Source organism: Mytilus galloprovincialis, chromosome 12 (genome assembly GCF_965363235.1).
Source record: "Mytilus galloprovincialis chromosome 12, xbMytGall1.hap1.1, whole genome shotgun sequence".
In the NCBI taxonomy this organism is placed as follows: Eukaryota; Metazoa; Mollusca; class Bivalvia; order Mytilida; family Mytilidae; genus Mytilus; species Mytilus galloprovincialis.
In genome coordinates this window covers 48,509,422-48,534,528 of record NC_134849.1, presented here as the reverse complement: position 1 = coordinate 48,534,528, position 25,107 = coordinate 48,509,422, and the positions used below count along the sequence as shown (strand labels likewise).

The window sequence follows — 25,107 nt, the reverse complement described above, 5'->3', positions numbered from 1 at the left end:
GCACTGAAAGTTTATCACAAAAAGGAACACGGGACCCGTCATTCAAAAGTTAGGACTTTCTTTCGGTTTCATTTTGACAAATGAGGTCCTAGGCTAAGCATGAAGGTAGTAAGTAACCCCAAAAGATCTCAAACTTTACAATACAAAGCATTTACAAAATGTACTTATCATGGTACATCCTAGAGGAAATGATTTTCAAGCCTCTTCCATAATCGATTAGGATGAAGAATATTCATGCCCTAAGATTTATATAGAATAGAATAGAATAGAATATTTTTATTTCCCAAATTACAGGGCCCATATTAAAAGGGCATAAAATCAGATACAATTGATTTACATAATTGGTAACAACAACAATAGAGGCATATACATATATATTTGGAATATAAGCATTGGTCAGAATCAAGCTAAAAACCACATACATTGTATATATTGTGAATAAAAGAATAATGACAATAATAAAATTACATTATACATGTATATATATGTATTTATTCGCAAATTATTTACTTGACTTAGTGTCAGTGTTCATACCTGATCTCCTTAATTCAAAACAGTCACAAATATAACAGCCCAGTTTTTCCATAAGAGTAACATTTTCTTGGGTCAAGAGCCATAAAAATTTAGAAGATTTATTTAAATTTATAAAATTACAACAATTGTTAGAAATGTCTTTAAAAAAATCATCCCTTTGAATATCATAAAGAGGGCATTCTAATAAGAAATGAAGCTCATCTTCAACTTTACCAAGTGAGCAATTAGAACAAAGACGCTGAGATCTTTCTATATGCTTTTTTGAATATCTGTCTGTCTCAATTTTTAAAGAGTGAGCACTTATTCTTAATTTACAAATTGACTGTCTTTTTTTGAAGTCCTGCAATTCTAAATATTTTTCTTTTTTAAAACAATTTTTTATAGAAAAATAAGTACCAAGCTTCCCTTTTTGGGAGCTAATTGTTTGATACTTAAGTTTATTCCAAAATGTGAAATAACTTTTACATAGTTTATTTTTAACATACTGACATAAAGAACCAATTGATTGGTCAAAATTTGGTAATTCAATCTCTCTCTGAATATAATCTATACTAGAATACCATGTATTTACATTAGAGCTATGTAACTGTTTACAACATATAAATGCATCAAATAGTAATCCTTCTTTCAAATGTTCCAGTCTATGACAATATTTTAACATTGATAAAATTATAGTAAAATACATAGGAAATCTACCAAGCTCTGACATTACAGCAATATTACTTGACTTTCTGTTTACACCAAGAATATATTTCATAAATTTGGTATGAGCTTTTTCAGAAGAATCCTGACCAAAGACTTTTTCTAATATATAATCATTATCTTTTTTACAAGCAGCTGAATCCGTTCTAAACACTCCCCATATTTCACTGCCATATAATAGTATGGGTTTAATTGTATGATCATAAAGATGTAAAAAAGTGGCAATACTAGGGTTAGATGATGACAAGCATCTCTGTAGCTTAAAACAAGCTTTTAAAGATTTGTTGTATAATTCATCTTTACACTGCTTAAATATACCACTAGAAGTAAATGTGATTCCAAGATATCTATATAATTTTGCACTTTCAATCTCTTTACCTCCAAAATGTAAACTGCATTTTAAAAATTTTCCTGGCTTGTTAAAAATTATACTTTTTGTCTTTTTTAAATTTACATCAAAACACCATTCTAAACAATATTCATGTAACATATTAATTCTCTTTTGCAAGCCTTCCTGTGTTTCTGAAAAAATTACTACATCATCAGCATACATAAGACAATCTACTCTACGGTTATTAATATTTACTGGATCAGGACAAGATAAAAACTTGTCAGGTAGATCATTGATAAATATTTTAAAAATATTTGGGCTTAAAACATCACCTTGTCTAACCCCTATAAATGATTTAAAACATGGAGTCATTTCATTATCAATTTTAACACAGAGGTCACTTTTATTATACATATCTTTAATGATAGAATAAAACTTTCCAGTAATATTGTTTGTTAAAAGCTTATATCTGATACCCTCATGGATTACTTTATCAAAAGCCTGTTTAAAATCTACAAAACAGGCAAATAATTTACCCCCCTTTTTACTTATATATTTATCGATAATGGTTTTTAAAACAAAAACATGATCAGATGGTCTACATTTTTTTGAAAATCCAATTTGACATGGATTAATCACTGATTCTTTTACCAAAAATTTATCTAGTCTGTTATTCAAAACAGAGTTAAACAATTTACCAACACAAGAGTTAATGGCAATGCCACGATAATTATCTGGTTTACTTGGATCACCAGACTTATAAACAGCAGATAAATAGACTGATGACCATTGCATTGGATAAATACCAGATGAAAAAACATGATTAAACAGTTTCTGAATTAAAGGATTTAGAACTAAACTTCCTGCCTTTAGCATCTCGTTAGGTATACCATCCAGACCAGAGGCTTTACCACTTTTGAGTTTAGATATTGATTCAAATATTTCTTTAGTAGAGAATCTATAATCTAATTCACAAAAAGTTTTATTTTTTTCCATATTTTCTATTTTAGAGTTAATTTCTTTAATTCTTGTCTCACTAATTGAAGGAGATTTATTCAAATCTGAAAAATGATTAAACCAGACTTCTGGTTCTACTGACTTTCCTTTACTATCATCTGTAGACTCCTTTAAAGAATTAATAAGTTTCCAGTATTGTTTTGGATCAGAATCTTTTAAATTGTCAAGGCTATTCAGGATGGACTGTTTAAATGTGCGCATTTTATATTTACGCCATTTATTATACTCTCTGTAGCATTTATAATATGAACCTCTGACAATAGGATCATACGGAAATTTTGACAATAATTCTCCTTTAGATACTAGAATTTTCCTCTTTACACCTAAATCAGAATCAAACCATTTACAATTAGGTTTTCTTTTTTTAGATGATTTATGGCGAAAAATATTTGCCTTTGTAGCAGCAACATTTATTATGTTTAAAAAATCAGGAACTGCTCTCTCTGAACCTTCATTGTCATATTCATGATTCATGAAATTATTTAAAAGAGATTTGCAAACAGGGTGGCAAAGTGCATCTTGAAATTGACTTGTTGATGATTTTGTCCACTTATAACCACCTGGAAATGCATTCATTTTAAATTTATTAATAGATAAATGTGAAGAATAAGTTGCTAAAATTCCAAAAGACAACTTACAATGACAATCTGAAAAATTTGGGATGAAATCTGATATTTTGAAAGAAAATTTTAGGTAAAAGTGCCTCTGAAACAATAACATAATCTACAACACTAGATCCTGTGGGTTTATGGCATGTAAATTTACCATACAAATCTCCCAATACTCTTCCATTTAAAATTCTCATTTTTGTAGATATACATAAATCTAATAACTGTCTACCTCTAACATCAACCTTACTATCATAACTGTGTCTTATATCTTGAATAGTATCACAATCATAATCATTATATATAGGTAAATGAGTATCATAAACATCATTTTGTATAAAGTCTGGCTCTGATCCTGACCGAGCATTCAAATCACCACATAATATAATATCTCCTAACTGTTTATAAGTGCATGTCATATCCCTTTCAATACTATCTAATACATCATCATCAGACTGATGTAAATAACTTGACATACTTGGAATTATATAGGCTAGACACAGATATATATCATTTGTTAGATTAAAAAAGTTCTTATTCAGTTTAATCCACTGATAATCTTTACTGGTATTTTGCAAAATGTTTATGCCTGGACGGATAATATTCTTTATTAGTATACCAAGGCCCCCATAAAATCTTGAATTAGAGGACTGTACTCTACAAACTGGGAAAAAATTGTATCCCTCAACACTAATAGGGGTGTTATATCCCAAATGTGTTTCTGTCAATAGTATAATATCATAATGAATGATCTGTTTTAGAAATGAGGGGTCATGTAATTTATTGTAGGATTTAGAAATTAAGCCCCCAACATTCCAAACACAAAAAGATAAATTAGATAATAGAATATTCTTGTGCTTATTCATTACTTCAATTTAATGTTAAGAAATAGTGTTGTTAAAATGTGTACTAAAATATTCAAGTAATTTGGGCGAAAAAAATAAAATCAACCTTGTGTAATTCACAAGATGTTATATGAAATATAAACACACAAAAAAAATTAAAAATTCCCAAACAGATATGTTAAGTTCAAAACTAAATTCAAATTAATAATACAATACAATATTAATATAAATGTTTGTATATATTTGGCAGAAATTAACGCAAAAAAGTTGCTTTGCCTTTAAATGTTAATATCCCCTGCGGTGATAACCACGATTGCCTCGAAACTGATGATTGTTCCCTCTTCCGACTCTATATCTCTGGCCTCGGCCTCTGTTGTACATATACTGTTGTGAATCATCATCTGGCACAAAATCATTTGTATTGTCACGTTGGACTCTAGGCGGTGTATAATTGTATTGGTTAACGTTGCGCTTCATGGGAGTTCTCGGGGGGAGGCCAAGAATCCGGTCTGTTGTGTCTCTAATGTTAGATGCCAACATTTTAGTGCCATTTAACGAAAGATGATAATTGTCCTTAGGATCCAAATATTTTTGGAGAGCACTGCCTTTAAATGCCATATTACTGTTGTCGCATATCTCTACATTTGGTTCATTCCTGAGATCTTCCTTTGCCATTAAACTCAAAATTTGTGCCTTATTATTTAAGGACTCCTCGTCGGCTCTTGGAGTTGGGAGAGAAATTACTATTTTGGTATCATTAAATTTCTCTTTAGCACTATCAATAATTGTATGTAGATATTCAATGCTCTTTTCATTTGGGGTAGATCGAACAGCATTTGATAAAGAATGCAAAACTAAAATATCCGGTGTAACTTCTAGCTCCTGTATAACATGATCAGTTTGCTCTAATGTGAATGCCTCATGTTTTTCTGCAGAGTATTTGGACGAAAGTTTATTTGGGTCAATCCCCTTAATGTTGGATGTACCAATTAGAACAACATGTTTTGTATTTCTTGTTTTAGGATGTTTTAGTTTCACTTCCTGAAAATCGTTTGTATTGTCTTGACTCAAATGTAATTTTAAACTAAGTACTTCATCTTCTTTATGTTTCAAATTTTCAGATACTGAATTATAAGCTGAAGCCATCTCTTCAATTTTACTGATCTTATTGTTTAACTTAGTTTGTAGATCAGAAATGTCACTTTGTAGGTCTTTAATTCTCGTGTCCTGAGAATTTTTTTGTAGCTCCATTTGGGACTTTTGAGTTTCAATTTTAGATTTCCAACATTCAATATTAATGGCAGATGTGTTTTTAAATTCATTAACAGATGACTTTAAGATGATATTTTCTTTTTCAAGAGAGACTATACGAGCAGCGAGTTTGTCATTATCACTTGTAGGTTTAAGTATGGTAGTGATAGTATCTTGCAACATTTTTAAATTGTTGTTGTTTGTTTCTATAGATTGATTGTAATAATGCTCCATCAATTGAAATTTCGAATTGAATAAATCAGATTGCTGTGTACAAATTTTGTCAAGCGCCAATGTGAAACTGGCCTCCATCCTACTAAACATCTGGTCGGGTTGAAAATGTTTGTTTCATGCACCTGACCTGATTTGTCTTTGGAAACTGTCCTGTCGTTATGAGATGCTAAATCTTTGTTATTATTACTGTCAATCAATGTTGATATTTGTTTAATATTTGTTTGTTCACTTAAGTCAGTTGCACTTCCACTCTGGGTTGTGTTTATTTTACATGACCCAGATTCGTCTGTATTATTTGCCATATAAATTATGTTAACCAGCTTATATATGAAGACTATTGTAGCACCTATCAACAACTGTTAATTAAATCAAAATTACCAAGCTTAGAAATCAGAAGAATTAGAATGATAGCAATAGAGGTATATAAAATTATTAATAAACAATGTCCGTTATATCAACTTGAACTTATTGAAATTAAAACATGTAATTACTCTTTTAGAAATAACAACATAGCAGATGTTCCCAGGGTAAGGACAACTAACCCATGGGCTACACTCATTTAGATATGCAGGAACCAAACTCTGGAACGAACTGCCAAATAAGATGAGGGAAGAAATGCCATTTTGTCAGTTTAAAAGTTTGGTTGGTAATTTAGAGGGCAGTTCGTGTCAATGTTCCTCCTGCAGATCTCAATGAGCTGTAGATCAGTTTATTTATTTATCTTGTATACTCTGGCTTTTAAATTATTAGGCATATTTTTTTATTTTCTATTTTTTTTATTTGTGTTCTTAATGCTTGAATTACTTTAACATGTTTAAGTGCTTTATAATAGCTATTGCATGAATGTTAGTTTATCTGCATTTTATGTTTGCTTATATGCTTTAATTGTGCTTATTATTTGCTGTGCTTGATAACATTATTTATTTAGCATGATTTGCTTTATGTTTTATGTGTTTTATGTATTGTGCTTGTCTTATATGTATGTTGGATAAAAGCTCTACAGAGCTTATATGTATATCCGACTTTAAATAAATCTTTTATGCTTTATGCAATGAATTTAAAACTAAAAGTAATGCCATCACCCTTATTTAGTCGAATACAATAACAAATATATATTCCTACATCTTAAGTTGTTTAGGGCCACAGAGGGTCAAATTAATTTAAAACAGGACAGGAAGTTAATTTGAATCACAAAAAGACAAAAATCTCTCTGTCAACCCTGTTTCTCAAAAAAAACATTGTATAGCCTTCACAACAATGAGAAAAACTTTAGCCAGCGATGAAAACCTTAAAAAATAATATGAGGCAGGCATTACCTGTGAATGTGGACAACGAAGTCTGTATGAATTATTTTTTTGTAACTTGAATATTTGTTAAAAAAAAAAGAAACGGAAATACCGTAATAACGTTTCTGATTTTGGATAGGGATTTTACTTGTGACGTTATTTAAGTTATGACGCCATGTTCAATGTAAGCAAAGAAACGCAATGCATCAGGTAACTTCAATTCATATCAAAGACAAAGAATTATTAAAATTGAAATATTAGTTTTGTGTTCCTTGAGTTCCTATATTTTACTAGACTACTCAAAGTCTCACGACAACGAGACCGGAAGAAAGAAGTACATTTATGTGTTCTTCGCAAATACGTAAATTAAAAAAAAGGACAAAAAAAAGTTTGAACAATTTTGAGTTCATTAGCATGATTAGTACAAAGAAAATTTCCAGATTTTTCTTTTTTTTTTTATTGATTTTTCTACTGTAATAGGGGACTTTGTCCCCATATCAATGTGAAACAATTCGAAACAGCTTAATTTGTAACATAATATTTTTTTAAAACAAATAAGACGGACACACACACACACACAGACTCACAACAACAAAGCTGTAAGTGTAAAGCAAAATTATATCCAGGTGAAATTTGATCCGGAGGAAAAAATGTCACAGTAGTTGTTGTTATTTTTTTATCCGGAGGAAAATATTTCCCTGGGATATTTTTTCCTTTGCCGTGAAATTCTATCTGGGTAGTTAACTTATTGAATAGTTATTAGAAAAAAACTTATCCTTCAAAATACTATGAAATAATAATAGTGTATTTGAAATAAAGCGAAATTGTTACAAAAAAAAATGTATTATAATGAGAAATAATTTCACAAATTATCCTTGAAAAAATTTCCTTAAATATTCAAGTCAATATCATCCTTTTAAAAAAGAAAATTATCATGAAACATAGGGAAGAAAACCAGAAGTAATTTCAAAGATCGTAATTGTGAAAATAATATCATGATTAAATAAGGTTAGTGAAATACCGATGAAATAATATCATGATTAAATAAGGTTAGTGAAATACCGATGATGTAAAAGTGAGTTGTTTTCAGATCTCAGTACAAATATACATTTAAAAGTAAGGTAGAAATATAGTTGCATTACTACTGTTAACAGTAATAGAAGCATTTGATTATGATGATATTTTTAACTATATAAATAGTTTTGTCTGGAGACAGAGATGTAGTTGTTGATTATATGGAAATCAGATAAATCATAGCATAATAATATATTGGAACAAAAGCATGTTTAACAGCTGGATAGTTTTTACCTGTGAAATGTTATCTGTCTTATAAAATCAAGTTGTAAGTCATCTTTTTATATAAATGAATATATAAAAAATAAGATTGAAGGAAAAATTTCACTACAAAATAGATTCAGAAATATATTATATTAATATCTTTAAAATATAAATTGCTCATAATTACCTCCCTTTGATAAATTATGCAAATTTGGTCTACCTTTGTGAAGTATTTTATAATTATAGTCAGGTATATATTGATTGTGAGTAACTTACATAGTAGTTAATGGGACTCTATTTCACACGGTTCTGTGAAATATAGTACGGCAAATATAGACCGGTACAAACTATCTGCATAACACAGATAGATTTTCACTCCTCTGGAAAAAATCAACCTGTGAAATACCATGCCTGGAAAAAAATTACCGGGACAAATTATCTTCAGGATAAAATATCACAGAGGAAGAAATAAACCGTTACATAAGTAGATTTATCACAGCTTTTTCAAATTTTTATTTTAACATTACAACTTCCACACAAGTTTGACAAACAAAAAATAAACAAAAAAGGAGAAATTTCAATCATAATGAACCCGTATAGGAAAGGTTAAGAAATAGTATGCAGATTGAATCAATTTTTCTTTGCATTTGGTCCAGTGTGAAAATATTTTGATTAAAGGTTTCGAGGTTTCAATTTGACCCAATGTGATTAAAACTTGAACTGAAAAAATCAGTGATTGAAAAACCCTTTGTTCTTGATTACCTTTGATCTCATTTATCCAACTTTTTTGTACCTGTACTACCTATCGGCGTTTGCATTTGCGCCGATCTGCATTTCATTTGCGCCGATTTTTTCTTTCATTTGCGCTGATTTTTGTTTTCATTTGCGCCGATTTTATTACAGGTAAATTACAGGTGAATAGATATAAGAAGATGTGAGTGTCAATGAGAGAACTCTCCATCCAAGTCATGTTATTTTTCATTTATCATTATAGACCTCTTCCATTTGCCACTTGTACAAATGTAATGAATTGTCAATCACAACATGTATATAACTGTTGTCCCCTGCTCACCACTGGGAGGTGGAAGAAGGCCTACAAGATACATCTCTAGACTTTTTTCCTTGTTGACCGTATCCATAGTTCTTTAGCATCTGTCTTTCGGACATTTACCACATGGTTATGCTCGATCTGTGTTTTGACAATAGAATCCATGGTAACTCTGGCTTTACACGATTTTATGGTACATTAGTAAGATATGTAGTTATGTTTGAGAACACTGACCTTCCGATATGTATGACCCTCGATGATTAAAGAATTTACTTCTCGATCCGTTTCAATGTGCAATATGACCATCAAGTTACAACGAAGTTCCAGAACAATATGAATCAAAATTAACTTAAACATGGATGAAAAACAATTATAACCAGATTTTACCAATGGTATAGCACAGTACATGTACAAGTTTTAACTTACCTGTAAATCTAATTAGGAGCAAATATAAAATCGGCGCAAATGAAAAAATGAAATCGGCGCAAATGCAAGAATGAAAATTTTCAAAATCGGCGCAAATGTCATACGCCCCTACCTATAATTTTAAAAAGTTGGATAAATGAGAATGAACCAAAAAATCTTGTGACAGACCTGACTTAACTGTTATAATAACATGTAAATATAAATGCTGTATTGTTATTCAAAAAGGAAATTAAAGGGGCTTAGGATATATTATGTTGTGTTTCTTTTTACACTCAGGATATTTAAGAAAAAAACTATTTTTAATATGCTGGTTTTTTTTTATTGAGTTAAGCAATTTTAATTTATATTTTATAGTGAGTCTTTTTATGTTGTAACACTACTGTTTCATATATGGGTGAAGATTAGACAATTAAAACTTTTAAACTGGCTGCATTTCTATTCACCTTTTCTAAGGAGCCTGTTGTTCAGTGGTAACCTAGTATTCTTGAGGCCCTTTATAGCTTTCTGTCAGTTGTAAGCCAAGGCTCTGTGTTGAAGGCTGTACTTTGACATATGATTGTTTGCTTCTTACACATTGTGACTTGGATGGAGAGTTGTCTCATTGGCACTCATACCATGTCTTCTTATATATTTGTAATTAAAAACAGAGTAATTATGATTATTTAGTGTATCTTAAGTTAGATCTGATATGCATTGTAATGGAATCCTGACTTCTATGCCGTGCCCACTGTGACAAATATTTTTTTGCAAGATAAAAAGTTTACACTTTTCAAGTTGAAATAATCAATTCTAATCAAAGTTTTCCACAAACATAGTTGTCTTCTTCATATGATTGATATATTATCAGATAATAATGTCTTCTTTATTTTTGTACATGAAATGGGTATGTAAAGATTATTTTAATTTCATACGATTGATAATAATGTTTTTAGCTCACCTGGCCCGAAGGGCGAAGTGAGCTTTTCCCATCACTTTGCGTCCGTCGTCATCTGTCGTCGTTAACTTTTACAAAAATCTTCTCCTCTGAAACTACTGGGCCAAATTAAACCAAACTTGGCCACATAATAATTCGGGTATCTAGTATCGGGTAAAAATGTGTCCGGTGACCCGGCCAACCAACCAAGATGGCCGCCATGGCAAAAAATAGAACATAGGGGTAAAATGCAGTTTTTGGCTTGTAACTCAAAAACCAAAGCATTAAGAGTAAATCTGACATTGGTAAAATTGTTTATCAGGTCAAAATCTATCTGTCCTGAAATTTTCAGATGAATCAGACAACTTTTTTGTGTTGGGTTGCTGCCCCTGAATTGATAAATTTAAGGAAATTTTGCTGTTTTTGGTTATTATCTTGAATATTATTATAGATAGAGATAAACTGTAAACTGTAAACTGCAATAATGTTAAGCAAAGTAAGATTTACAAATAAGTCAACGTGACCGAAATGGTCAGTTGACCCCTTTAGGAGTTATTGCCCTTTATAATCAATTTTTAACCATTATTTCGTAAATCTTAGTTATCTTTTACAAAAATCTTCTCCTCTAAAACTACTGGGCCTAATTAAACCAAACTTGGCCACAATCATCATTGGGGTATCTAGTTTAAAAAATGTGTCCGGTGACCCGGCCAACCAATCAAGATGGCTGCCATGGCTAAAAATAGAACATAGGGGTAAAATGCAGTTTTTTGGCTTATAACTCAAAAACCAAAGCATTTAGAGCAAATCTAACATGGGGTAAAATTGTTTATCAGGTCAAGATCTATCTGTCCTGAAATTTGCAGATGAATCGGACAACTCGTTGTTGAGTTGCTGCCCCTGAATTGATAAATTTAAGGAAATTTTGCTATTTTTGGTTATCATCTTGAATATTATTAATATTATAGATAGAGATATTGCCCTTTATAGTCAATTTTTAACCATTTTTCGTAAATCTTAGTTATCTTTTACAAAAATCTTCTCCTCTGAAACTACTGGGCCTAATTAAACCAAACTTGGCCACAATCATCATTTGGGTATCTAGTTTAAAAAATGTGTCCGGTGACCCGGCCAACCAACCAAAATGGCCGCCATGGCTAAAAATAGAACATACGGGTAAAATGCAGTTTTTGGCTTATAACTTAAAAACCAAAGCATTTATATAAGGGCAAATCTGGCATTGATAAAATTGTTTATCAGGTCAAAATCTATCTGTCCTGAAATTTTCAGATAAATCGGACAACTCGTTTTTGGGTTGCTGCCCCTGAATTGATAATTTAAGGAAATTTTGCTGTTTTTATACGACCGCAAAAATAGAAAATTTTTTGGTCGTATATTGGTATCACATTGGCGTCGTCGTTGTCGTCGTCCGAATACTTTTAGTTTTCGCACTCGTAACTTTAGTAAAAGTGAATAGAAATCTATGAAATTTTAACACAAGGTTTATGACCACAAAAGGAAGGTTGGGATTGATTTTGGGAGTTTTGGTCCCAACAGTTTAGGAATTAGGGGCCAAAAAGGGCCCAAATAAGCATTTTCTTGGTTTTCACACTATAACTTTAGTTTAAGTTAATAGAAATCTATGAAATTTTGACACAAGGTTTATGACCACAAAAGGAAGGTTGGGATTGATTTTGGGAGTTTTGGTTCCAACAGTTTAGGAATTAGGGGCCAAAAAAGGGCCCAAATAAACATTATTCTTGGTTTTCGCACATAATAACTTTAGTATAAGTAAATAGAAATCAATGAAATTTAAACACAAGGTTTATGACCACAAAAGGAAGGTTGGGATTGATTTTGGGAGTTGAGGTCCCAACAGTTTAGGAATTAGGGGCCAAAAAGGGGCCCAAATAAGCATTATTCTTGGTTTTCGCACCATAACTTTAGTATAAGTAAATAGAAATCTATGAAATTTAAACACAAGGCTTATGACCATAAAAGGAAGGTTGGGTTTGATTTTGGGAGTTTTGGTCCCAACAGTTTAGGAAAAAGGGGCCCAAAGGGTCCAAAATTGAACTTTGTTTGATTTCATAAAAAATTGAATAATTGGGGTTCTTTGATATGCCAAATCTAACTGTGTATGTAGATTCTTAATTTTTTGTCCTGTTTTCAAATTTGTCTACATTAAGGTCCAAAGGGTCCAAAATTTAACTTAGTTTGATTTTAACAAAAATTGAATCCTTTGGGTTCTTTGAAATGCTGAATCTTAAAATGTACTTAGATTTTTGATTATTGGCCCGGTTTTCAAGTTGGTCCAAATCGGGGTCCAAAATTAAAATTTGTTTGATTTCATCAAAAAATGAATAATTGGGGTTCTTTGATATGCCAAGTCTAACTGTGTATGTAGATTCTTAATTTTTGGTCCTGTTTTCAAATTGGTCTAAATTAAAGTCCAAAGGGTCCAAAATTAAACTAAGTTTGATTTTAACAAAAATTGAATTCTTGGGCTTCTTTGATATGCTGAATCTAAACATATACTTAGATTTTTGATTATGGGCCCAGTTTTCAAGTTGGTTCAAATCAGGATCCAAAGTTATTATATTAAGTATTGTGCAATAGCAAGAAATTTTCAATTGCACAGTATTCAGCAATAGCAAGAAATCTTCAATTGCACAGTATTGTGCAATAGCAAGAAATTTTCAATTGCACAGTATTGCGCAATAGCAAGAAATCTTCAATTGCACAGTTTGTGCAATAGCAAATATTTTCAATTGCACAGTATTGCGCAATAGCAAGAAATATCTAATTGCACAATATTGTGCAATAGCAAGAAATTTTCAATCGGAGTTATCTTTCTTTGTCCAGAATAGTAGTTGAATCAACTTAAATCATTGTTTTATACAATATACAATGTATATTCACTTTTACTACCAACTGATAAATTAAAACAATCTTTACCATTCAGTGATAACAAGCACTTTATTTACATTTTAATATTTGATGATGTATTTAAATGAGTAGTTATTGTTGCAAACTCCATTAGAAATTTGAATTGAGAATCATTTTTGGGAAAAGGGAAAGAGGGAAGTGAAATAAAAAGGGGGGAGGGGGTGTTAAATTTTTCTCATTTCAGATTTCATAAATAAAAAGAAAATTTCTTCAAACATTTTTTTGAGAGGATTAATATTCAACAGCATAGTGAATTGCTCAAAGGCAAAAAAAATATTTTAAGTTCATTTGACCACATTCATTCTGTGTCAGAAACCTATGCAGTGCCAACTATTTAATCACAATCCAAATTTAGAGCTGAATCCAGCTTGAATGTTGTGTCCATACTTGCCCCAACAGTTCAGGGTTCAACCTCTGCGGTCGTATAAAGCTGCGCCCTGCGGAGCATCTGGTTGGTTATTATCTTGAATATTATTAGCTCACCTGCTTTTCTCATCACTTGGCGTCCGGCGTCGTCGTCCGTCATCGTTAACTTTTACAAAAATCTTCTCCTCTGAAACTACTGGGCCAAATCAAACCAAACTTGGCCACAATCATCATTGGGGTATATAGTTTAAAAATGTGTCCGGTGACCCGGCCAACCAACCAAGATGGCCACCATGGCTAAAAATAGAACATAGGGGTCAAATGTAGATTTTGGCTTATATCTCTGAAACCAAAGTATTTAGAGCAAATCTGACAGGAACAAATTGTTTATCAGGTCAATTTCTATCTGCCCTCAAATTTTCAGACAAAACAGACACCCTGTTGTTGGGTTGCTGCCCCAGAATTAGTAATTTTAAGGAAATTTTGCAGTTTTTGGTTATTATCTTGAATATTATAATATATAGAGATAAACTGTAACCAGCAATAATGTTCAGCAAAGTAAGATACAAATAAGTCAACATGACTAAAATTATCAAGTTACCCCTTAAGGAGTTATTGCCCTTTATAGTCATTTTTTAACAATTTTCATAAATTTTTGTAAATTTGTAGAATATATTTTCCACTGTAATTACTGGGCCAAGTTCATTATAGATAGAGATAACTGTAGCAAGAAGAATGTCCAGTAAAGTAAGATCTACAAACATCATGATCACCAAAACACAATTTTGTCATGAATTTATCTGTGTCCATTGTTTAATATGCACATAGACCAAGGTCAGCGACACAGGCTCTTGAGAGCCTCTAGTGATAGATAGAGATAAACTGTAAACTGCCATTAATGTTCAGCAAAGTAAGATTTACAAATAAGTCAACATGACCAAAATGTCAGTTGAACCCTTTAGGAGTTATTGCTCTTTATAGTCAATTTTTAACCATTTTTCGTAAATCTTAGTTATCTTTTACAAAAATCTTCTCCTCTGAAACTACTGGGCCAAATTAATCAAAACTTGGCCACAATTATCTTTGGGGTATCTAGTTTAAAAAATATGTCCGGTGACCCGGTCATCAAATCAAGATGGCCGCCACGGCTAAAAATAGAACATAGGGGTAAAATGCAGTTTTTGGCTTATAACTCAAAAAACCAAAGCATTTAGAGCAAATCTGACGGGGTAAAACATTTTCCCCTGAAACTACTGGGCCAAGTTCATTTCTAGATAGAGATAATTGTAAGCAGCAAGACTGTTTAGTAAAGTAAGATGTACAAACACATCACCATCACCAAAACACAATTTTGTCATGAATCCATCTGCTTCCTTTGTTTAATATTCACATAGACCAAGGTGAGCGACACAGGCTCTTTAGAGCCTCTAGTTTTGTTTTGTTTTATTTTACATGTATGTAAGGGGTATGTAAAAAAAATTTTAATTTTGTAGATGGCAGCTCCACCTAGTGGTCAATACCCTTCTATGATATCTCAAACATCAGTACCACCATTTAGTTCATCTGGAATGACACAGCAGACATCTACTCATCAGCCACCACAACAGATTGTCTCCCCTACCAGAGAAATTAATGCAATCAATCTCTGTAAGAAAGGTCAAGAATGTGTTCAAGATGTTGTACAGAAAGCTGGAGAAATATTTAAACTTCTTCAATTAAAGTCTTTACCAGTAAGTTGTAACTCTATACATCAAAATACCTCATTACTCTAAGGTCAATAGTCTTCAACTCAAGACTGTAGGGTCCTGCATCTAATCGGTAAAAAATTACGAGTAATACCATTCGTTAGTCATGAATATTTAAGTCTTACTTGAGATCAATTTTAGTATTTAGATTTTTTTGTAAAAAAAAACCTTGAATATGTATGCCCCATGTAAGTAGAGGTGTCTGTTCTGTCCACTTCTTCATCTAATCATCTAAATTTTCTAACACCCCTTGTATTTAAAATGAGTGTTACTGTAGTATTGTAGCTTTCTGATGTGGCAACTATTAATGTGTGAATATTACTGTTATTACTTTATTTGATAGCTTCCCAATGGCGTTACTATCAAAGTGTAAATAATACTGTTATTACTTTATTTGATAGCTTCCCAATGGAACAACTATTAAAGTGTTAATATTTCTGTTATTACTTTATTTGATAGCTTCCCAATGTTGTTACTATCAAAGTGTAAATATTATGTAATGTTTACACTTTGATAGTATAAAATCCAAAATATTACTGTTATTACTTTATTTGATAGCTTCCCAATGGCGTTACTATCAAAGTGTAAATATTACTGTTATTACTTTATTTGATAGCTTCCCAATGGCCTTACTATCAAAGTGTTAATATTTCTGTTGTTCCTTAATTTGATAGCTTCCCAATGGCGTTACTATCAAAGTGTAAATATTACTGTTGTTACTTTATTTGATAGCTTCCCAATGGCCTTACTATCAAAGTGTTAATATTTCTGTTTTTACTTTATTTGATAGCTTCCCAATGGAGTTACTATGAATGCACAGATGCACCAGGAGAAGAGAGGCAAACTTGAGGAAGGAATTCAACAGCTGCAGCAAAACTTTATGAAGCTTCGGTTAATGTATGATAAGGCCAATGAAATAACAGGTCCTGATGAACCACCTGAAGAGGTATATCTCCATTATTGTGTAATGAACTTGGTCTTTAAGTCCTGAGAAAAATAAGTTGTGTAGTATAACATTCAGTATAAGTTGAAATTAGTCACACTTACTTCATGTACTATGGCTGGGTAAAACACATTTCTCAATATTTGGTATGCAAATATTTATACACACTGTGTATTTTTAAAACTTGTTAGTTGAATATGAATTAAATTATATTAAATGTCAACTTCAGTGTAACAGTGGCATACCCAGAATTCATAATTTAAGGGCTATTTTCTTAATTAAAAAAAGATTCCTTTGGGAAGAGAGGTAAACATTTCTGGTTTATATAACTTATCTTGTTATATTTAAAAAAAAAACAATTTTCTGCAGAAATTGAATCCTATATACATGTAGGCAAGACTTTTATTGGTCTTTTATAGACTATTTCTGTTTAAATAATAATTCTGTTATTAGCAAGAATATAAAATGGGAACATGTATAAGCTTTTTTTCAATGTTATCTATTGAACCCTCAGCTTTTTTGTTGTTTGCAGAATGCACAATTTCCAGAATTAATTGATGATTGTTGCTTATTTTACAACCAGAGATAATTGATTTATCATATTCAAGACTAGTACAAGTTTACAAGTAATACATGAGAAAGGTTCAAGGAAAATTGCCAGGAATGGAAGGCAGAAAATTTAAACAGCCACTGAAAAATAAGGATATGTTTGATAGGGGAAGAAATTTTTCCTGGCACTTATTTGCTAGTGTTTGAAGCCTCCACCATGGAACATCATATTTATATTTAAGTGTCTCCATTTTTAAACATACATGGCTGCATATTTATACATCATGCTCAGCCAAATATACACCCATTTTAGGTGAATTGAAGAAATCCCGGGATAAGCATATTTCTGTATCCTAGTCAACCATCAGGGTGATGTAAACTATATTTCTTTGTACATTTATACTTCAGTCATTAGTGCCAATAACTGGTGAACCATTTGAAGACAGACTATCACCCAATTCAGAACAAGCCTTCTACAGATCAAGATTCTATTCAGAAGAGAATAGAGACCAAGTGGAGGTAATAAATATCATTAAAAGAACAGTATTGTAGTGTATAGATCTGTATCAATATGTATTGTTCATACATTTAACATTCCATTACTCTTTTTAAAAACCAATTCACAACATTCTGTTCTTGTTGTTCAAGCCTATGAAACAGTCAGATAGGTTAAATCAAGATTAAATGAAATTAAAATACATCTGTTTGTCAAAAGAGCACACACATAGATTTATCAGGTTTGTCTTGCATGTGGTAAAAGAATTCAAGAAATAGCATCCATTGTGTTCTACTTTGATCTGGGCTTATATCTGGGGACATTTGATTGGCAATAAGATAAAAATTTGATATATGAGTTCTATGCAAGTTCTACATGTAAGTTGGACAGGGATCACCTGATCAGGACCTACTGTGTGGATTCAATAATTTTGTGGGTGTAAATTTTCCTTTTTAGCTCACCTGGCCTAAAAGGCCAAGTGAGCTTTTCTCATCACTTGGCGTCCGGCGTCGTCGTTAACTTTTACAAAAATCTTCTCCTCTGAAACTACTGGGCCAAATTAAACCAAACTTGGCCACAATCATCATTTGGGTATCTAGTTTAAAAAATGTGTCCGGTGACCCGGCCAACCAACCAAGATGGCCGCCATGGCTAAAAATAGAACATAGGGGAAAAATTCAGTTTTTGGCTTATAACTCAAAAACCAAAGCATTTAGAGCAAATCTGATATGGGGGTAAAATTGTTTATCAGGTCAAGATCTATCTGTCCTGAAATTTGCAGATGAATCGGACAACTCGTTGTTGGGTTGCTGCCCCTGAATTGATAAATTTAAGGAAAATTTGCTATTTTTGGTTAATATCTTGAATATTATTATAGATAAAAATATTGCTCTTTATAGTCAATTTTTAACCATTTTTCGTAAATCTTAGTAATCTTTTACAAAAATCTTCTCCTCTGAAACTTCTGGGCCAAATTAATCCAAACTTTGCCACAATCATCATTGGGGTATCTAGTTTAAAAATGTGTGGCGTGACCCTGCCAACGAATCAAGATGGCCGCCATGGCTAAAAATAGAACATAGGGGTAAACTGTAGATTTTGGCTTATAACTCTAAAACAATAGCATTTAGAGCAAATCTGACAAGGGGTAAAATAATCTATTAGGTCAAGATCAGACAAATCGGACGACCCGTTGTTGGGTTGCTGCCCCTGAAATTATTATAAGGAAATTTTGCAGTTTTTGGTTATTATCTTGAATATTATAATAGATAGAGATAAACTGTAAACAGCAATAATGTTCAGCAAAGTAAGAACTACAAATAAGTCAACATGACCAAAATTGTCAGTTTACCCCTTAAGGAGTTATTGCCCTTTATAGTCATTTTTAAACAATTTTCATTAAATTTTTTTTTTTTTTTTCCACTGTAATTACTGGGCCAAGTTCATTATAGATAGAGATAATTGTAGCAAGAAGAATGTCCAGTAAAGTAAGATCTACAAACACATCATGATCACCAAAACACAATTTTGTCATGAATTTATCTGTGTCCATTGTTTAATATGCACATAGACGAAGGTGAGCGACACAGGTTCTTGAGAGCCTCTAGTTTGAGGAAAGTTTGTATTTTTGTGGATATTTGACTTTGCGGTTTAACTTGGGTATACATACAAGTCTATAGATAATTGGTACTAAATTTCTGGTACACCTGTAACCATGAAATCAACAAAAATTGGTATTCCACAAATAAAAATGAATCCCCAGAAATTTTATGGCAAAGTGATTGAGGTTTAGTTTTTGTCGAGCCTGCAACTTTTGTTGCAGAAAGCTCGACATAGGGATAGTGATCCGGTGGCTACGGCGGCGGCAGCGGCGGTGTTAGCTAACTTCTTAAAAGCTTTATATTTTAGAAGGTGGAAGACCTTGATGCTTCATACTTTGTATATAGATGCCTCATGTTACAAAGTTTCCGTCAGTCACATGTCCAATGTCCTTGACCTCATTTTCATGGTTCAGTGACCACTTGAAAAAAAAGTTCAGATTTTTTGTAATATTGAATTCTGTCTTATTATAAGTAATAGGATAACTATATTTGATATGTGCATACCTTGAAAGGTCCTCATGTCTGTCAGACAGTTTTCACTTGACCTCGACCTCATTTCATGGATCAGTGAACAAGGTTAAGTTTTGGTGGTCAAGTCCATATCTCAGATACTACAAGCAATAGGGCTAGTATATTCAGTGTATGGAAGGACTGTAAGGTGTACATGTCCAACTGGCAGGTGTCATCTGACCTTGACCTCATTTTCATGGTTCAGTGGTTATAGTAAAATTTTTGTGTTTTGGTCTGTTTTTCTCATACTATATGCTATAGGTCTACTATATTTGTTGTATGGAATGATTGTAAGGTGTACCTATCTAGCGGGCAGATGTCATGTGACCTTGACCTCATTTTCATGGTTCAGTGGTCGAAGTTAAGTTTTTGAGTTTTGGTCTTTTTATCTAATACTATATGCCATAGGTCATCTATATTTGGTGTATGGAAATATTTTATGATCTTTATGTCAGTCGCGCAGGTTTTATTTGACCGTGACCTCATTTTCACAGGTTCATTGCACAGTGTTAAGTTTTTGTCGAGCCTGCAACTTTTGTTGCAGAAAGCTCGACATAGGGATAGTGATCCGGCGGCGGCGGCGGTGTTAGCTAACTTCTTAAAAGCTTTATATTTTAGAAGGTGGAAGACCTGAATGCTTCATACTTTGTATATAGATGCCTCATGTTACGAAGTTTCCGTCAGTCACATGTCCAATGTCCTTGACCTCATTTTCATGGTTCAGTGACCACTTGAAAAAAAGTTCAGATTTTTTGTAATGTTGAATTCTCTCTTATTATAAGTAATAGGATAACTATATTTGATATGTGCGTACCTTGCAAGGTCCTCATGTCTGTCAGACAGTTTTCACTTGACCTCGACCTCATTTCATGGATCAGTGAACAAGGTTAAGTTTTGGTGGTCAAGTCCGTATCTCAGATACTATAAGCAATAGGGCTTGTATATTCGGTGTATGGAAGGACAGTAAGGTGTACATGTCATCTGATGGCAGGTGTCATCTGACCTTGACCTCATTTTCATGGTTCAGTGGTTATAGTTAAATTTTTGAGTTTTGGTCTGTTTTTCTCATACCATATTCAATAGGTCTACTATATTTGTTGTATGGAATGATTGTTAAGTGTACATGTCTAGCGGGCAGATGTCATGTGACCTTGACCTCATTTTCATGGTTCAGTGGTCAAAGTTAAGTTTTTGAGTTTTGGTCTTTTTATCTAATGCTATATGCCATAGGTCAACTATATTTGGTGTATGGAAATATTTTATGATCTTTATGTCAGTCGAGCAGGTTTTATTTAACTGTGACCTCATTTTCACGGTTCATAGCACAGTGTTAAGTTTTTGTGTTTTGGTCTATTTTTCTTAAACTATAAGTAATGTGTCAACTATATATGTTGTATAGAAGCATTGTTAGCTGTACCTGTCTGCCTGGCATGGTTCATCTGACCTGGACCTCTTTTTCAAGGTTCATTGGTCTTTAGTTAGTTATCTTGGTTAATGTTAAGTTTATGTGACAGTTGTTATAAAGCTTAGCTTTATACTTAGGACTATCAACATAATATCAATGATTAGTACAGAAGGCGAGACATTTCAGCGTGTGCACTCTTGTTGTGTTTTGGTCTATTTTTCTTAAACTATAAGTAATAGGTCAACTATATATGTTGTATAGAAGCATTGTTAGCTGTACATGTCTGCCTGGCATGGTTCATCTGACCTTGACCTCATTTTCAAGGTTCATTGGTCTTTGTTTAGTTATCTTGGACTTGGTTATTGTTAAGTTTATGTGACAGTTGTATTAAAGCTTAGCTTTATTCTTGGACTATCAACATAATATCAATGATTAGTATAGAAGGCGAGACATTTCAGCGTGTGCACTCTTGTTGTAGTAGAGACTGTATCTCAGATATCATAAGCATTAGCTCAACAAAATTTGGTGGATCAAATGGTTGTAAACTTTTCAGGTCTGTTTAGCAGGGTTCCTATTATTTATGTCTGTTATTTAGATACTATAAGCAGTGGAGCTATTTTGTTTAATAAATTGTTGTATGGAATGTCAGATTGTAAGGTTCTCATGTTATCTGGCAGTGTTTATCTGACCTTGACTTCATAGTTCTTGGTCAACATTGAATTTTTGTAGGTAAGGTCAGTTTCTCAGATTTCTTATAATTCTACAATAAGAAAAAGGTTAAAGGTTAAGAATGTAAGGTATCTAGATTGATTTTTAAGAGTAAATGTCCATATGATATGGGTTTTCTCTAATTGTTAAAGGCTGTAAGGTTGCCCATAATTGCTGTCATCCTCTTCACTTAAACTTTGTTGGATAATTGTCTCATTGACAATCATACAAGATCTCCTTATTTTTGTCTCGCCTTGACAGAGTCAAAATGTGAGACATACTATGCTGTTGTTGGACATATGGCGGCGGCGGCGTCAACAATAAATAAGTTTGTGATAAGGTCTAGTTTATGGTGAACCACAAGTGGAAGGTCAATGATATTTGGTATGGAGTTGTATTAGCATTGGCAAATTTCATTTCCATGGAGATTATTTGGCCCTGCCCCCCTCAGTCATGGTCTGTTGACTTTGAAACTTTTGCTTATTTTACATGTACTAGTTTGTGATTAGGTCAGTTTATAGGGAACCACAAGTGGTAGGTCAATGATATTAAAGTATGCAGTTGTATAAGCATTGGCATATCTCATTTTCATGGAGATAATTTGGCTCCACCCCTGAGTCATGGTCTATTGACTTTGAAAATTTTGCTAAGTTATCATATATTATTAGTTTGTGATTAGATGAGTTTAAGATGAACTTCTAATGTTAAGTCAATGATATTTGGTATACAAATTTATTGGCATTTGCAAGTATCATCTCCATGGAGATTATATAGCCCCACCCCTCTTCATGGTTCATTGACTGAAACTTTTACATAGTTTATAAGTTAATGTTTGTATTTAGGTTTGGGAACGACTTATAATAAGTCAATGATATTTGGTATGCAGTTGTATTAGCATTGGCACATCTCATTCATATGGAGATTGTTTAGCCATGTAACTCAGTCATGGTTCATTGACTTTGAATATTTGCATAACTTGCAGTGATCGGGAAGGACGTGCGCCCTGCGCCTATAGCGCATATTGACAAAGAATGGCGCATACAGTGACAAATGTAAGCGCCCCACGTGGCGCACGATATTTTTCACTTCGTTTCGAAATGTTTAGATATCGTCAAATAAATTTCCGATCGTGTTCCGTGCCACAATATGTGGGTTCACAACTGTGTAATGTTCCTCCAATAAAAGAAGCACCTATATATTTTTGGGACGTCTCGGGTGTTTCCCTATCATAATAGAACCACACGATTTAACGTCTCGGTGTTTTCCTATTGTAATAATAGAACCTTTCGGTCTAACTGATAACCCGAAAAACGTAATTAACCATCATTCATGATATATTTGTTTATAAACAACTTTAAATTTGTGAAATTTGGCTAGTACAGACGAGATTTAACTCTAATAATAATCTCTTTTAGTTTAGCTTGCTATTATTTCGATTGAAGAACCCCAAGACTTTTTAGGAATATAGTTTTTGTCTCCATAAAAGACGCCTAACTGTCCTTGTCATTTTTTGGTCTTTGGCTCGTTTTCACATTTTGTAAACATGACTTCAGCGATTTGTTGTTATGTTCTATGAATTAATGGTACTCTATACTGTTATTCTTGTCACCGTGATGAAGTTATAATAATACAAGAAGTGCAGAGGAAATGCCTGAAATGTCCTCTGATACGGAACCTCTAGAATAAGTATGGTATCGACGAAGACCCAAATTTAATGTACAAGAAAAAAACATGAACATGAACAAGGCAACAGTACCAGTTTAAACATTGTAAATAAAGGTTGACTTAAATATTGTTGGGGTTGGAAGAAGTTATTGTATATTCATTGAAATAGAAATTATAAAATCACAGGAACAATATCAATGATTTTATTTAAAATCATAAAGGTAAGTATCAACATCTCTTTGCCAAAATATACTGATAATTTTTTTTTACAGAAGTCAGTTAAAATGGCCCACTTATTTGACAACATGGCCCATTATTTTTTAAAATGGCCCATTGAATTTATTTTTGCGGGGCCCTGGGCCCATAGTGAAAAAAACCTTCCAGATCACTGAACTTGTGTAAGATGTTAAAGTATTGTAATTTTGATTTCAACATTTGCAGAATCAAAATTACAAAAAGACGAGACATTTCTCCGTGATAACAGTTTATTTTATAGATATGCTGATTCAACAGTTTGTTATAGCAACTACTCTGAAACCACACAACATAATTTCCTGAATCTTTGTAGATAATAAAGACATGATGATGAAATGACATACAATGTAGAAGTGTGTGATGAAATGACATACAATGTAGAAGTGTGTATCAACAGAAAATTATGATTCAATTTTTTCTAGGAGTCATGCCAATTTGAACCTGGAGTTAGTGCCTTTATATACTAATACAAAAATTTGTCATCCAGCTCCTGAAACCACCCCACAGAATTTCCTGATACTTTGTAGATAATAAGGACATGATATGTAGATGTGCATATCCACAACAAATTATTATCAGATGACGTTTCTATGAGTTATGCCCCTTTGAGCTTAAAATTTCAGCTTAAATATACTGTTGGTCATTGCAACTCCTCTGAAACCACACAACAGTATAACCTGAATCTTTGTATATAATAAGGACATAATATCAACAAGAAATTGTTATCAATTGACTTTTGGAAGAGTTATGAGTGTTGAAATATTTTGAAGATTTTATTATTTTATCAATTTGTGATGACTAATTTGTATCTTGATTTGTATTCCAGCAATTGAAGATGAAGAATAAGCAGCTGAAAGATATTATTGACCAAATGAGAACAGTTATATGGGAAATTAATACAATGATGATTATGAGGAAAACTTGAAAATGCCATTTTCTACAAATTGTGTAAATAGTTAGATTTCAGTACTTGATGGATATTTCAGCATTGTCTATATCATCCTATTTATGAAACTCTTCAGATTTACATTATGGTGCCTGCTTTCAAAAAGGAAGGAAAATCTGGTTGTCAGCTGAGAATTAATAAATATTTTGTATTATACTTGTTTTTAGCTCACCTGGCCGAAAGGCCAAGTGAGCTTTTCTCATCACTTGGCGTCCGGCGTCCGTCGTCGTCGTCCTGCGTTAACTTTTACAAAAATCTTCTCCTCTGAAACTACTGGGCCAAATTTAACCAAACTTGGCCACAATCATCATTGGGGTATCTATTTTAAAAAATGTGTCCAGTGACCCGGCCAACCAACCAAGATGGCCGCCATGGCTAAAAATAGAACATAGGGGTAAAATGCAGTTTTTGGCTTATAACTCAAAAACCAAAGCATTTAGAGCAAATCTGACATGGGGTATTATTGTTCATCAGGTCAAGATCTATCTGCCCTGAA

General features: G+C 32.5%; 1 protein-coding gene across 4 annotated transcripts; it reads left to right on the top strand.

Moving 5' to 3' along the window:
• Positions 1-48: 48 nt before the first annotated feature.
• LOC143054061 (mediator of RNA polymerase II transcription subunit 30-like) lies at positions 49-24,765 on the top strand. Of its 4 annotated transcripts, none has more exons than XM_076226928.1 (6): positions 49-98; positions 6,022-6,049; positions 15,282-15,518; positions 16,324-16,479; positions 17,434-17,544; positions 24,492-24,765. In XM_076226928.1, the coding sequence occupies exons 3-6, from the start codon at positions 15,282-15,284 to the stop codon at positions 24,588-24,590; spliced, it is 603 nt and encodes a 200-aa protein (XP_076083043.1). In that variant the 5' UTR covers positions 49-98; positions 6,022-6,049; the 3' UTR covers positions 24,591-24,765. The 4 variants fall into 4 exon arrangements, with proteins under 4 accessions (XP_076083043.1, XP_076083044.1, XP_076083041.1 ...); XM_076226929.1 differs by having other exon boundaries at positions 60-108; XM_076226926.1 differs by lacking the exons at positions 49-98; positions 6,022-6,049 and adding an exon at positions 5,851-5,941.
• The last annotated feature ends 342 nt before the right edge of the window (positions 24,766-25,107 follow it).

Bases quoted from the DNA above. Each gene is read 5' to 3' on its own strand.
- LOC143054061 (XM_076226927.1), top strand. From the start codon at position 6,126: ATGAGGGAAGAAATGCCATTTTGTCAGTTTAAAAGTTTG. The intron at 6,165-15,281 runs GTTGGTAATTTA...TTAATTTTGTAG, and splicing joins TTTGTCAGTTTAAAAGTTTG to ATGGCAGCTCCACCTAGTGG. The intron at 17,545-24,491 runs GTAATAAATATC...TTTGTATTCCAG, and splicing joins AGAATAGAGACCAAGTGGAG to CAATTGAAGATGAAGAATAA.